This window comes from Hyla sarda, chromosome 2 (genome assembly GCF_029499605.1).
Source record: "Hyla sarda isolate aHylSar1 chromosome 2, aHylSar1.hap1, whole genome shotgun sequence".
Classification (NCBI taxonomy): Eukaryota; Metazoa; Chordata; class Amphibia; order Anura; family Hylidae; genus Hyla; species Hyla sarda.
The window spans coordinates 165,380,968-165,393,699 of record NC_079190.1 but is presented as its reverse complement, the minus strand read 5'-3'; the positions used below and the strand labels follow the sequence as shown (position 1 = coordinate 165,393,699).

General features: G+C 44.1%; 1 protein-coding gene and 1 long non-coding RNA gene across 3 annotated transcripts in view; one reads left to right on the top strand and one right to left on the bottom strand.

Moving 5' to 3' along the window:
- The window catches only part of NEPRO (nucleolus and neural progenitor protein), a 33,206-nt gene extending 23,528 nt beyond the window's left edge, over positions 1–9,678 (bottom strand). Inside the window, exons 1-2 of one of the 2 annotated variants that reach the window (XM_056555700.1) lie at positions 9,381–9,678; positions 960–1,114 (exon numbers count right to left, since the gene is read on the bottom strand). In XM_056555700.1, coding sequence (XP_056411675.1) covers positions 960–1,114; positions 9,381–9,390 — 165 coding nt within the window. In that variant the 5' untranslated portion in view covers positions 9,391–9,678. The remainder of the gene's footprint in view (positions 1–959; positions 1,115–9,380) is intronic. The other variant, XM_056555699.1, reaches the window with a different exon arrangement.
- LOC130355506 (uncharacterized) overlaps positions 1–12,732 on the top strand; it is a 289,775-nt gene that overhangs the window by 40,071 nt on the left and 236,972 nt on the right. The gene's annotated exons all lie outside the window — the stretch shown is intronic.

Sequence of the window (12,732 nt, the reverse complement as noted above, 5' to 3'; positions counted from 1 at the left end):
TTATAATATAGATGTACATGGTCAAGATTAGGTACTGAGTGATATATAAAAAAAAAAAAAAAAATTAAAAAAAATTGTTCAATCTAACAGGTACGCTTTAAGGGTGAACATTGCCATTAGAAGTGAGTGCCCAGCTGCTGATACTGAAGCTGGTACTGACCCACTATAAAACAAGCTCTTATAGACAGTAAAGTAAATGTACTGCACTGTGATCAGTACAAAACGGAGTTAAAAAAAAAATCACTTATTGCAGGACAACCCCCTATAACTAAATGTATTTCTTTGCACAGGTATAGCTTGTTTTTTCCTCTGGATGTCTACAAGAATGGATTGTGGCCCCAGCAGGTACTTGTATACAAGCAGCGTGATCATCTACAACATCATAAAGGTCCAAGCATGTCCCCTCCCAAAATAATAAATCTTCCATAAGGCATAGACATAATGTCATAACAAGCACTGATCACAAACTTCTAGCAAATTCATTGGATGTTCAAAACTAACAAAACCCTTAGAAACTTAGAAAAATCCACCTGCAGCAGAATCTCATTGACATCAATTAGAATATGCTGCACAGGGCACACTACGGAACTTCTGACAGACATCTGGATCCCCCTCCCCCACACACAAAAAATTAACATGTTCCTTCTTTCATCAAAATCTGCTCAGAAATTCCAAAGCTTATTTCTGCTGTAAAGTTCATCCCAAAATAAGCGCCAATTCTAGGTGGCCAAGATCCGCTGAGGAAATTCCTCACTGGATTTACTCAGTGTCCATTGGCCCGTACACAATCCACTATACCAGTGGTCTGCAACCTGCGGACCTCCAGATGTTGCAAAACTACAACTCCAAGCATGCCCGGACAGCCGTTGGCTGTCCGGGCATGCTGGGAGTTGTAGTTTTGCAACATCTGGAGGTCGGCAGGTTGAAGACCACTGCACTATACCATATGGACTACCTACCTGTTTTAAAGCCAGATAAGATTTATGACCACTCAGCCTGTGGTGAAACACATACAAGATGGAATCCAAGGTTGCCACTTCTGCATTTAATGCCTGGCTCTTCAAAAATGAGTGAACGGCAGAACATTTCTCCACCACGTCCTGAATACATTTTTCTGGAGGGGGGAAAAAGATAAAGAATAATGGTTTCTTCAGTACTGGATATTAAAGATCTGATTTGTACAACATTTCAAACAAACTCCACTGTAAAATAATATTTACAAAGAACATACCAGATGTACCAAACATCAACTTGTCTATAACCATAGAGAATTTATTTACAGCTTTATTCATTCTGCAACCGAGTTGGTGTTAAAAACGCACAAATTACATGGGGACCTTTGCTGTAGTGCACATTGTGCAAATGTATTCAGCCATGGATTCTAAATGTTGTGGTAAATATTAATATGGACATCACACTGGGTAGTCAGATGCGGATTACACTCACTGAATGAGGCGGAACCATGCCCAAAATGAGGGCAAACCCTGCTGCACAACAGTAATCTGCTGTGTGTGACCAGCACCAGATCCATTCACATGAACATCTTTCCTTGTGCTCCTGACAGGACCCCATTCTATTCCCACAGCAGAATACATAGCGTGCACAACACACAAGCCATGCTGCCCGCCACATACACACACAGCGTGCACAACACACAAGCCATGCTGCCCGCAACATACACACACAGCGTACACAACACAAACCATGCTGCCCGACCGACCACACACACACAGCGTGCACAACACACACGCCATGCTGCCCGCCACATACACACACAGCATACACAACACACAAGCCATGCTGCCCGACCACACACACACAGCAGACACAACACACAAGCCATGCTGCCTGTCACACAAAGCGTACACAACACACAAGCCATGCTGCCCGACCACACACACACAGCGTACACAACACACAAGCCATGCTGCCCGCCACATACACACACACAGCGTACACAACACACAAGCCATGCTGCCCGCAACATACACACACAGCGTACACAACACAAACCATGCTGCCCGATCGACCACACACACAGCGTGCACAACACACAAGCCATGCTGCCCGCCACATACACACACACAGCATACACAACACACAAGCCATGCTGCCCGACCACACACACAAAGCGTACACAACACACAAGCCATGCTGCCCGACCACACACACACACACAGCGTGCACAACACACAAGCCATGCTGCCTGCCACATACACACACAGCGTACACAACACACAAGCCATGCTGCCCGACCACACAGCATACACAACACACAAGCCATGCTGCCTGTCACACACACACAGCGTACACAACACACAAGCCATGCTGCCCGACCACAAACACAGCGTACACAACACACAAGCCATGCTGCCTGCCACATACACACACACAAGCCATGCTGCCCGACCACACACACACAGCGTACACAACACACAAACCATGCTGCCTGTCACACACACACAGCATACACAACACACAAGCCATGCTGCCTGACCACACACACACAGCGTACACAACACACAAGCCATGCTGCCTGTCACACACATAGCGTACACAACACACAAGCCATGCTGCCTGTCACACACACAGCGTACACACACAAGCCATGCTGCCCGACCCAACACACAGCGTACACAACACACAAGCCATGCTGCCCGACCACACACACAGCGTACACAACACACAAGCCATGCTGCCCGCCATATACACACACAGCGTACACAACACACAAGCCATGCTGCCCGCCATATACACACACAGCGTACACAACACACAAACCATGCAGCCCGCCACACACACTGTGTACACAACACACAAACCATGCTGCCCGCCACACACACACACAGCGTACACAACACACAAACCATGCTGCCCGCCACACGCGCACAGTGTACGTAACACAAATCATACTGCCCGCCATACACACACACGCACAGCGTACGCAACACAAACCATGCTGCCCCTCACACGCACAGCGTACACAACACAAAACATGCTGCCTGCCACACACACGCACAGCGTACACAACATAAACCATGCAGCCCGCCACACACAGTGTACACAACACACAAGCCATGCTGTCTGCCACACACAGCATACACAACACACAAGCCATGCTGCCCGCCACATACACAGCGTACACAACACACAAGCCATGCTTTATCTGTGTTCACAATTCTTTAGCAGAGATGTGTGGACTCCAGATTGCACTTCAGTGTTTCCTAGCCAGGGTGACTTCAGCTGTTGCAAAACTACAACTCCCAGCATGCCTGGAGACACCCTGGTTTGGAAACACCATTGTTGTAGTGAGTGGGCTACAGACCGGTTACATCAGTGTTTTTCAAGCGCGGTTCTCATGACCCCCCCCCCCCCAACAGGTCATGTTTTCAGGATTTCTTTAGTCTTTCACAGGTGATATAGTTGTGGTCAGTGAATCAGGCGTCACCACAGTTATATCAACTGTGAAAGACTAAGAAAATCCAGAAAACATGACCTGTTGGGGGTGCTTGAGGACCGCGCTTAACCCCTTAACGACAATGGATGTAAATGTACGTCATGGTGACGTGGTACTTAACGCACCATGACGTACATTTACGCGCCGACATGATCGCGAGCACCGAAGCGGTGCTCGCGTCATGCCTGGCAGGTCCCGGCTGCTATCAGCAGCCAGGGACCCACCGGTAATGGCAGATGTCCGCGATCGCGCGGATGTCCACCATTAACCCCTCCAATGCCGTGATAAATACAGATCACAGCATCTGCAGCAGTGCGGTACTTTGAACGGATGATCGGATCGCCCGCAGCGCTGCCGCGGTGATCCGATCATCCTGCATGGCGGCCGGAGGTCCCCTCATCTGCCTCCGGCCGTCTCCCAGGGTCTTCTGCTCTGGTCTGAGATCGAGCAGACCAGAGCAGAAGATCACCGATAATACTGAGCAGTGCTGTGTCCTATACATAGCACTGCACAGTATTAGCAATCAACTGATTGCAATGCATAGTCCCCTATGGGGACAAAAAAAGTGTAAAAAAAAAAAAAAAAAAGTTAAAAAATGTAAAATAAAAAAGTAAAAAAAAAAAGGGAAAAATCCCCTCCCCAATAAAAAAGTAAAACGTCCGTTTTTCCCATTCCCCACCCAAAAAAAAAAAAATACATAAAATTATTATTAACACACACATATTTGGTATCGCCGCGTGCGTAAAAGTCTGAACTATTAAAATATATTGTTAATCATCCCGTACGGTGAACGGCGTAAACGGAAAAAAAAAATTAAAAGTTCAAAAATTGCTGCATTTTTGTCACATTTTAGTCCCAAAAAAAATAAAAAATAAAACCAAAGCAAAAGTGGTACTGATAAAAACTAAAGATCATGGCGCAAAAAATTAGCCTTCATATCGCCCCATATACGGAAAAATTTGAAAGTTATAGGTAGTCAAAATGGGGCAATTTCAAACATACTAATTTTGTTAAAATGGTTTGAGATTTTTTTAAGCGGTACAATTATAGAAAATAATATAATCATGGGTATCATTTTAATCATATTGACTCACAGAATAAAGAAAACATGTAATGTTTACCGTAAAGTGTACAGCGTGAAAACAAAACCTTCCAAAATTTGCTAAATTGCGTTTTTTTTTTTCAATTTTCCCACATAAATAATATTTGTTTGGTTGCGCCGTACATTTTATGGTAAAATAAGTGATGTAATTACAAAGTACAATTGGTGACGCAAAAAACAAGCCCTCATATGGGTCTGTGGATGGAAATATAAGAGAGTTATGATTTTTAGAAGGCGAGGAGCAAAAAACAAAAATGCAAAAATAAAATTGGTCTGGTCCTTAAGGCCAAAATGGGCTTGGCACTTTAAACATTAATAACTCTGGGATGCTTTTACCTTCCATTCTGATTCCGAGAATGTTTTTTCGTGACATATTCTACTTTATGTTAGTGGTAAATTTTTGCCGATACTTGAATTATTTATTGGTGAAAAATTGCAAAATTTGATGAAAAAAAATTAAACATTTTGCATTTTTCTAAATTTGAAGCTCTCTGCTTGTAAGCAAAACAGACATTCCAAAAAATTATATTTTGATTCACATAAACAATATGTCTACTTTATATTTTCATCATAAAGTTGACATGTTTTTACTTTTCGAAGACATTAGAGGGCTTCAAAGTTCAGCAGCAATTTTCCAATTTTTCACAAAATTTTCAAAATTGGAATTTTTCAGGGGCCAGTTCAGTTTTGAAGTGGATTTGAAGGGCCTTCATATTAGAAATACCCCACAAATGACCCCATTATAAAAACTGCACCCCTCAAAGTATTCAAAATTACATTCAGAAAGTTTGTTAACCCTTTAGGTGTTTCACAGGAATAGCAGCAAAGTGAAGGAGAAAATTCTAAATCTTCATTTTTTACACTTGCATGTTCTTGTAGACCCAGTTTTTGATTTTTTACAAGGGGTAATAGAAGAAAAAGCACCCCAAAATGTGTAACCCAATTTATCTCGAGTAAGGAAATAGCTCATATGTGTATGTCAAGTGTTCGGCGGGCGCAGTAGAGGGCTCAGAAGGGAAGGAGCGACAATGGGATTTTGGAGAGTGAATTTTGCTGAAACGGTTTTTGGGGGGCATGTCACATTTAGGAAGCCCCTATGGTGCCAGAGCAGCAGAAAATCCCCACATGGCATACCATTTTGGAAACTACACCCCTCTAGGCACGTAACAAGGGGTCCAGTGAGCCTTAACACCCCACAGGTGTTTGACGACATTTTGTTAAAGTCGGATGTGTAAATGAAAAAAAAAAAAATTCCACGAAAGTGCAGTTTTTCCCCCCCAAAATTTATCATTTTTACAAAGGGTATTGGGAGAAAATGCCCTCCAAAATTTGTAACCCCATCTCTTCTGAGTATATAAATACCCCATGTTAGGACATAAAATGCTCTGCAGGTGAACTACAATGCTCAGAAGAGAAGGAGTCACATTTAGCTTTTAGAAAGCAGATTTTGCTGAAATGGCTTTTGGGGGGCATGTCACATTTTGGAAGCCAAACAGCAAAAAAAAAAAAAAAAAAAAAAAAACATGGCATACTATTTTGGAAACTACACCCCTCAAGGAACGTAACAAGTAGTACAGTGAGCCTTAACACCCCACAGGTGTTTGCCGACTTTTTGTGAAAGTCGGATGTGTAAAGAAAAAAAAATAATTTTTTTCACAAAAATGCAGTTTTTTTCCCCCAAAATTTTACATTTCTACAAGGGATACTAGGAGAAAATGATCCCCAAAATTTGTAACCCCATTTCTTCTGAGTATGGAAATACCTCATGTGTGGACGTCAAGTGCTCTGCTGGCACACTACAATGCTTAGAAGGGGAGGAGCGCCATTGAGCTTTTTGAAAGAGATTTTGTTTGGAATGGAAGTCGGGGGCCATGTGCGTTTACAAAGCCCCATAGCGCCAGAACAATGGACCCCCCCACATGTGACCCCATTTTGGAAACTACACCCCCCACAGAATTTAAAAAGGGGTGCAGTGAGTATTTACACCCCACTGGATTTTGACAGACTTTTGGAACAGTGGGCTGTGCAAATGAAAAATTAAATTTTTCATTTTCACGGATCACTGTTCCAAAGATCTGTCAGACACCTGTGGGGCGTAAATGCTCATTATACCCCTTATTACATTCTGTGAGGGGTGTAGTTTCCAAAATGGGGTCACATGTGGGGGGGTCCATTGTTCTGGCGCTATGGGGCTTTGTAAACACACGTGGCCTTCAATTCCGGACAAATTTTATCTTCAAAATCCCAATGGCGCTCCTTCTCCTCTGAGCATTGTAGTGCGCCAGCAGAGCACTTTACATCCACATATGGGGTATGTTCTTACTCAGAAGAAATGGGGTTACAAATTTTGTGGGGCTTTTTTCCTATTTTCCCTTGCGAAGATGAAAAATTTAGGGTAACACCAGAATTTTAGTTTAAAAAAAAATATTTTTCTTCACTTAACCATCCAACTTAAATGAAAATTTGTCAAACACCTGTGGGGTGTTAAGGCTCACTATACCCCTTGTTACTTTCCGTCAGGGGTGTAGTTTCCAAAATGGGGTCACATGTGGGTATTTTTTTGCGTTTGTCAGAACCGCTGTAAAATCAGCCACCCCTGTGCAAATCACCAATTTAGGCCTCAAATGTACATAGTGCGCTATCACTCCTGAACCTTGTTGTGCGTCCGCAGAACATTTTACGCCCATATATGGGGTATTTCCATAAAAAGTATGGGGCAACACCAGCATGTTGGTGTAAAAAATTTAATTTTTTTTTTAAACTAACAGGCTGGTGTAGCCCCCAACTTTTCCTTTTCATAAGGGGTAAAAGGAAAAAAAAAAGCACCCCAAAATTTGAAGTGCAATTTCTCCCGAGTACGGAAATACCGCATATGTGGCCCTAAACTGTTTCCTTGAAATACGACAGGGCTCTGAAATGAGAGAGCGCCATGCGCATTTGAGGACTAAATTAGGGATCGCATAGGGGTGGACATTGGGAATCACTGGCGTAGAATACCCCTATCAGGGTGCCTCCAGCTGTTGCTAAAATCCTAACACGCCTGGACAGTCAGTGGCTGTCCGGAAATACAAGGAGTTGTTGTTCTGTAACAGCTGGAGGCTCCGTTTTGGAAACACTGGCGTACGATACGTTTTTGATTTTTATTGGGGGAGGGGGGACAGTGTAAGGGTGTATATATGTAGTGTTTTACCCTTTATTATGTGGTAGTGTAGTGTTTTTAGGGTACATTCACACTGGCGGGCGTTTACAGCGAGTTTCCCGCTAGGAGTTTGCGCTGCGGCGAAAAATTTCCCGCAGCCCAAACTTGAAGCAGAGAACTTACTGTAAACCTGCCCGTGTGAATGTACCCTCCAGCTGTTTCAAAACTACAACTCCCAGCATTATTGACAGACCGTGCATGCTGGGAGTTGTACTTTTGCAACAGCTTGAGGCACACTGGTTGGAAAACCTTCAGTTATCTAACTCAGTATTTTCCAACCAGTGTGCCTCCAGCTGTTGCAAAACTTTAACTCCCAGCATGTACTGATCGCCGAAGGGCATGCTGGGAGATGTAGTTATGCAACAGCTAGAGGTACTCAACTACAATTCCCAGCATGCCGAGACAGCTGTTTGGGCATGCTGGGATTTGCAGTTTTGCAACATCTGGAGGGCTACAGTTAGAGACCACTGAACAGTGATCTCTAAACCGTGTCCCTCCAGTTGTAGCAAAACTACAAATCCCAGCATGCCCACACAGCAAACTGCTGTGTGGGAATGCTAGGAGTTGTAGTTTTGCAAGTTCTGGAGGGCTACAGTTTAGGGACCTCTATATAGTGGTCTCAAACTGTAGCCCTCCAGCTGTTGCAAAACTACATATTCCAGCATGCCCAAACAGCTGTCTGGGCATGCTGGGAGTTGTAGTTTTGCAACTTCTGGAGGGGTACAGTATAGAGACCACTGTATAGTGGTCTCAGACTGTAGCTCTCCATATGTTGCTAGGCAACTCACCGACTTCCGTAGGATCCAGGGAGTCGCATCGCCGTCCTCTTCTTCCGCCGATTCCCGTCCCGATCGCAGCCGTCGCCGATGGGTAAGTGGACTTTGGTGCCCGGTCCTCTTTCGTTTCCCCGTCCTGCCCCGCCTATTGTGAGTGGGCAGAATGGGGAAAACTAAAGTTAACCCCCCCCCCCGATCTGCTATTGGTCGCTTTTTACGACCAATAGCAGGGATAGGAGGGGTGACACCCCTGCCACCTCACTCCTATCCCTTCTGGGGGGATCGTAGGTGTCATGGACAACCGCAATCCCCCTTATATTCCGGGTCACCATAGACCCGTATAACCTGGAAGAGCAGGAGGAAATCCCCATAGCAAACCTATGCTGCTCTGGACAGTTCCTGTCACAGGCAGCAGGTGTCAGAGAGCACTGTGGACAAGACAAAAAAGAAATGAATTTCCTCTGTAGCATACAGATAATAATAAGTACTGGAAGGATTAAGATTTTTAAATAGAAGTAATTTACAAATCTGTAACTTTCTGCCATCAGTTCATTTAAAAAAATAAAAAAAAAAAGTTTTCCCACTGGAGTACCCCTTTAAGAAACAATGGGCTATATTATAGTCAGCAACTATCATTATATTAGAACAGTGTTTTCCAGTCAGGGTGCCCCCAGTTATTGCAAAACTACAACTCCCAGCATGCTGGGAGTTGTAGTTTTGCAACAGCTGGAAGCACCTTGGTTGGGGAACACTGTATTAGACAATTCCCCAGCCCACACCATCACACTGAAGCTCTCCTATGTGTGTGACAGCTGCATTACACTGCCCCCGGGGAGCTCCTCATACCTCCCTCCATCACCTGTGCTGTCTCCGAAGGGCACGGTCAGCTGGCACTGGATGGCAGGCCGGGGGATACACGTGCGGTTCCACACTTCTGAAGCCATGTTCCTGGACGCTAAACACATCCATACAGCAACGTGCAGCAAAACTTTACACCGGCCCGGAAGTAGTCTCCTCACGCCGCTAACGACTTCCGGGTCGCGCTGTTCCACACTGCTCACTAGTTGGAAGACCCCGATAGAATGTACAGTGGTGTTTCCCAACCAGGGTGCCTCCAGCTGTTATAAAACTACAACTCCCAGCATGCCCGGACGTTGCTGCATGGATGAGCCGTTTGCTGTCCAGGCATGCTGGGAGTTGTAGTTTTGCAACAGCTGGAGGCACCCTGGTTGGGAAACACTGGTTTACAGTGCCCGTCAGCCGTATCTTACCACTATAGGGGCAGTTATAAGAGAAATCCACTGACATGTTATTCTGCTGTACAGTGTAATGCTGGTGAGGAGATCAATGAGAGGAAGCAGCAGTACTGTACAGTTACTAAGGCTAGATAAAGGGAGATTTATCAACACCTCTGTTGCCCATGGCAACCAATCGGCTAACTTCTTTCATTTTTTTAATGTAAATCTCCAGCACAGGCCCCAACTCTCTGAGAGGAGCGCGCTGGTGACGGCACGCGCATTATTCATTTCTATGGGAGCGCCGGAGATGCCCTGTACTCTGGTCTCTTTGGCGCTCCCATAGAGGAGGAATGGAGGATAGGGGATAAGGCCCTTTCACACTATAAAAACACTTCCGTTATAGGAAAACGGCCGGTTCAAAATCACTAACGGCCGTTAGAAAATCCCATTATAGTCTATGGGATTTTTCTTATAGCCGTTTTAACCCGTTAATAACGGGCGAATCAACGAGAGAAATAGTGCATGCACTAATTCTCCCGTTACTATCGCTCCGTCACAAAATAACGGCTGTTATTTATAACAGGCTATAACGGGTTAAAACGGCTATTAGAAAAATCCCATAGACCAGTGGTCTCCAACCTGCGGACCTCCAGATGTTGCAAAACTACAACTCCCAGCATGCCCGGACAGCCGTTGGCTGTCCGGGCATTCTGGGAGTTGTAGTTTTGCAACATCTGGAGGTCCGCAGGTTGAAGACCACTGCCATAGACTATAATGGGATTTTCTAACGGCCGTTAGTGAACTTGAACCTGACGATTTCCTAAAGGGCCTTCATAACGGAAGTGTTTTTATAGTGTGAAAGGGGCCTTAGTTTTAGCTGCAAAACTCTTTTGAAAAAGCATGTGACAAATGAAAAAAGCAATCTGATTGGTTGTTAAGGACGCACTACTATAGGGTCACCTATTTGTCATTGCCACTCAATAAAGAGTGTGATGTCATATTATGGTGTCAAATAATTGTCAGTGTGGCAGCACTCCCCCCCCACACCCCTAGCCTGGTGTCATACCACCACTGCAAATATACCAAACGCTTGATTAGGCTGTTTTAGGCCTTTTTCTGGTGGGATTTGAGCACGGAATATGGGGCCGGGCTATGAGGACAAGAGCTTCCTCCTACGTTTCTTTTCCTCTATGATTAGATAGTTTAAACCAGGCAATGCTCTCTAGTATAGTCATAAAATCCACCCCCCCCTAAGGGTGCACAGAAATGTAAGTTGGGGCTTGGTGCTACATTGGTGGGTAGCTTCATGTTTATCCGGGATAGATTTCTGGTTGCCATTGCCGCAATACAACCACATACAGTTTTATTAGTTGTGACTGCAAAATCTATGTCACAGGTAAAGTTCCCATGTAGCCCTAAACATTGAATACCTGTCAGCCAAACCCTATATCAGTGTTTCCCCACCAGGGTGCCTCCAGCTGTTGTAAAACTACAACTCCCTGCATGCTGAAGGCTGTGGGGGTATTTTTTAAATGGCTGGAACAGGAAGACTGATCTGGGTTAAGGGAAAGCTGAATAGAGCAAAGTACAGAGATAGTCTTAAAGTAGAGCTCCGGAATAGGAAAATTATCGACCATACGGCCGGCAGTAAAAAAATAAACAGGTACATACCTTCCTTCGCTCCTCCGGTGCCTCCGATAACCGGCTTCAGCCTCCGCCGCGATCCTCTGCTATGCTGCTGGGGCCAAAAACATCACACTGCCGCTCAGCCTATCACCGGCCGAGTTGGGACTTCGCTGCGGCCGGTGATTATGTGCAGTATGACTCACCGACCACCGGCAACCAGGAAGAGGATCGCGGCGGAGGCCGGAGCCGGTTACCGTAGGCACCGGGGGAGGGAAGGAAGGTATGTACCTGTTTATTTTTTTTTACTGCCGGCAGTATGGACGACAATTTTCCTATTCCAGAGTTCTCATTTAATTAAAACCTGATCCTGATCGCTCTGACCCTAAGTACAGGGTACGAATATTTATGTTAATGGTTACAGCTTTGAATAGATTGCAGTTAAATTGTTGAGCAGGGACGGTTAGCTAAGTATTTCACATATCACTTTGCTCCAATATGAAGTGTGTCACAAACTTCAAAATATGCCAGGTACAATCATGCGTGGTTTGTATTTTCCCACCAAAATTTTCTTTATATTGGCACAAAACAGAACAACGTCATGTGAACCAAAAATAAAAGAAGCAATCTGATTGGTTGCTATGGTCAACTAGTCAACTTTTCCTCTGAACAGGTTTTGATAAATCTCCACCTGTGATGTTTTAGTAAGTTACTTGTCTACTATTACACTGATGCTGGACTGGATACTGTGTTGGGTCTTTATGCCCCTTCTTCGTTTGGTTATTGTCTTTTTTTTTTTTTTTAAACACTTTTATTGATTAAAAAAAAATAATAATCAGCTTCTAATTTACAAAAAGTGCATATTTCAGAAACATTTCTGCCATGAAGTAAACACATTTTCCTTTTTTTTTTACACTGTGTTAATTTATCCTAATGCATGGAAAATACATGTATAGAATGGAAACCGTAACACAAATAATTCATAGCACACATTTTTTTCCCTTTTATTTTTTTTTTAAAGAATCTTAGCACAGCGTCATCCTTGACTACGTAATATAAACCACAAATCAGCACAACTATGGTGATACCAAATCTATACATATATATTTTTCTTTCTACTACTTTTGCACAGTTAAAACACTTTTGGAAAAAAAAAAAAAGTTTTGCTTTAGCAGCATTTCAAGAGCTAAAACATTTTTCTTTCAGCTAAGTCGTGTGAGGGCAGATTTCAGAGGAATACTTGTCATTTTAATTCATGATTTCGGTCTACATACATGCACGTCAGTGTGTCCTGAGACTTAGACTAGGTTCAGACTACGGAATCTACGGGCAGAAAA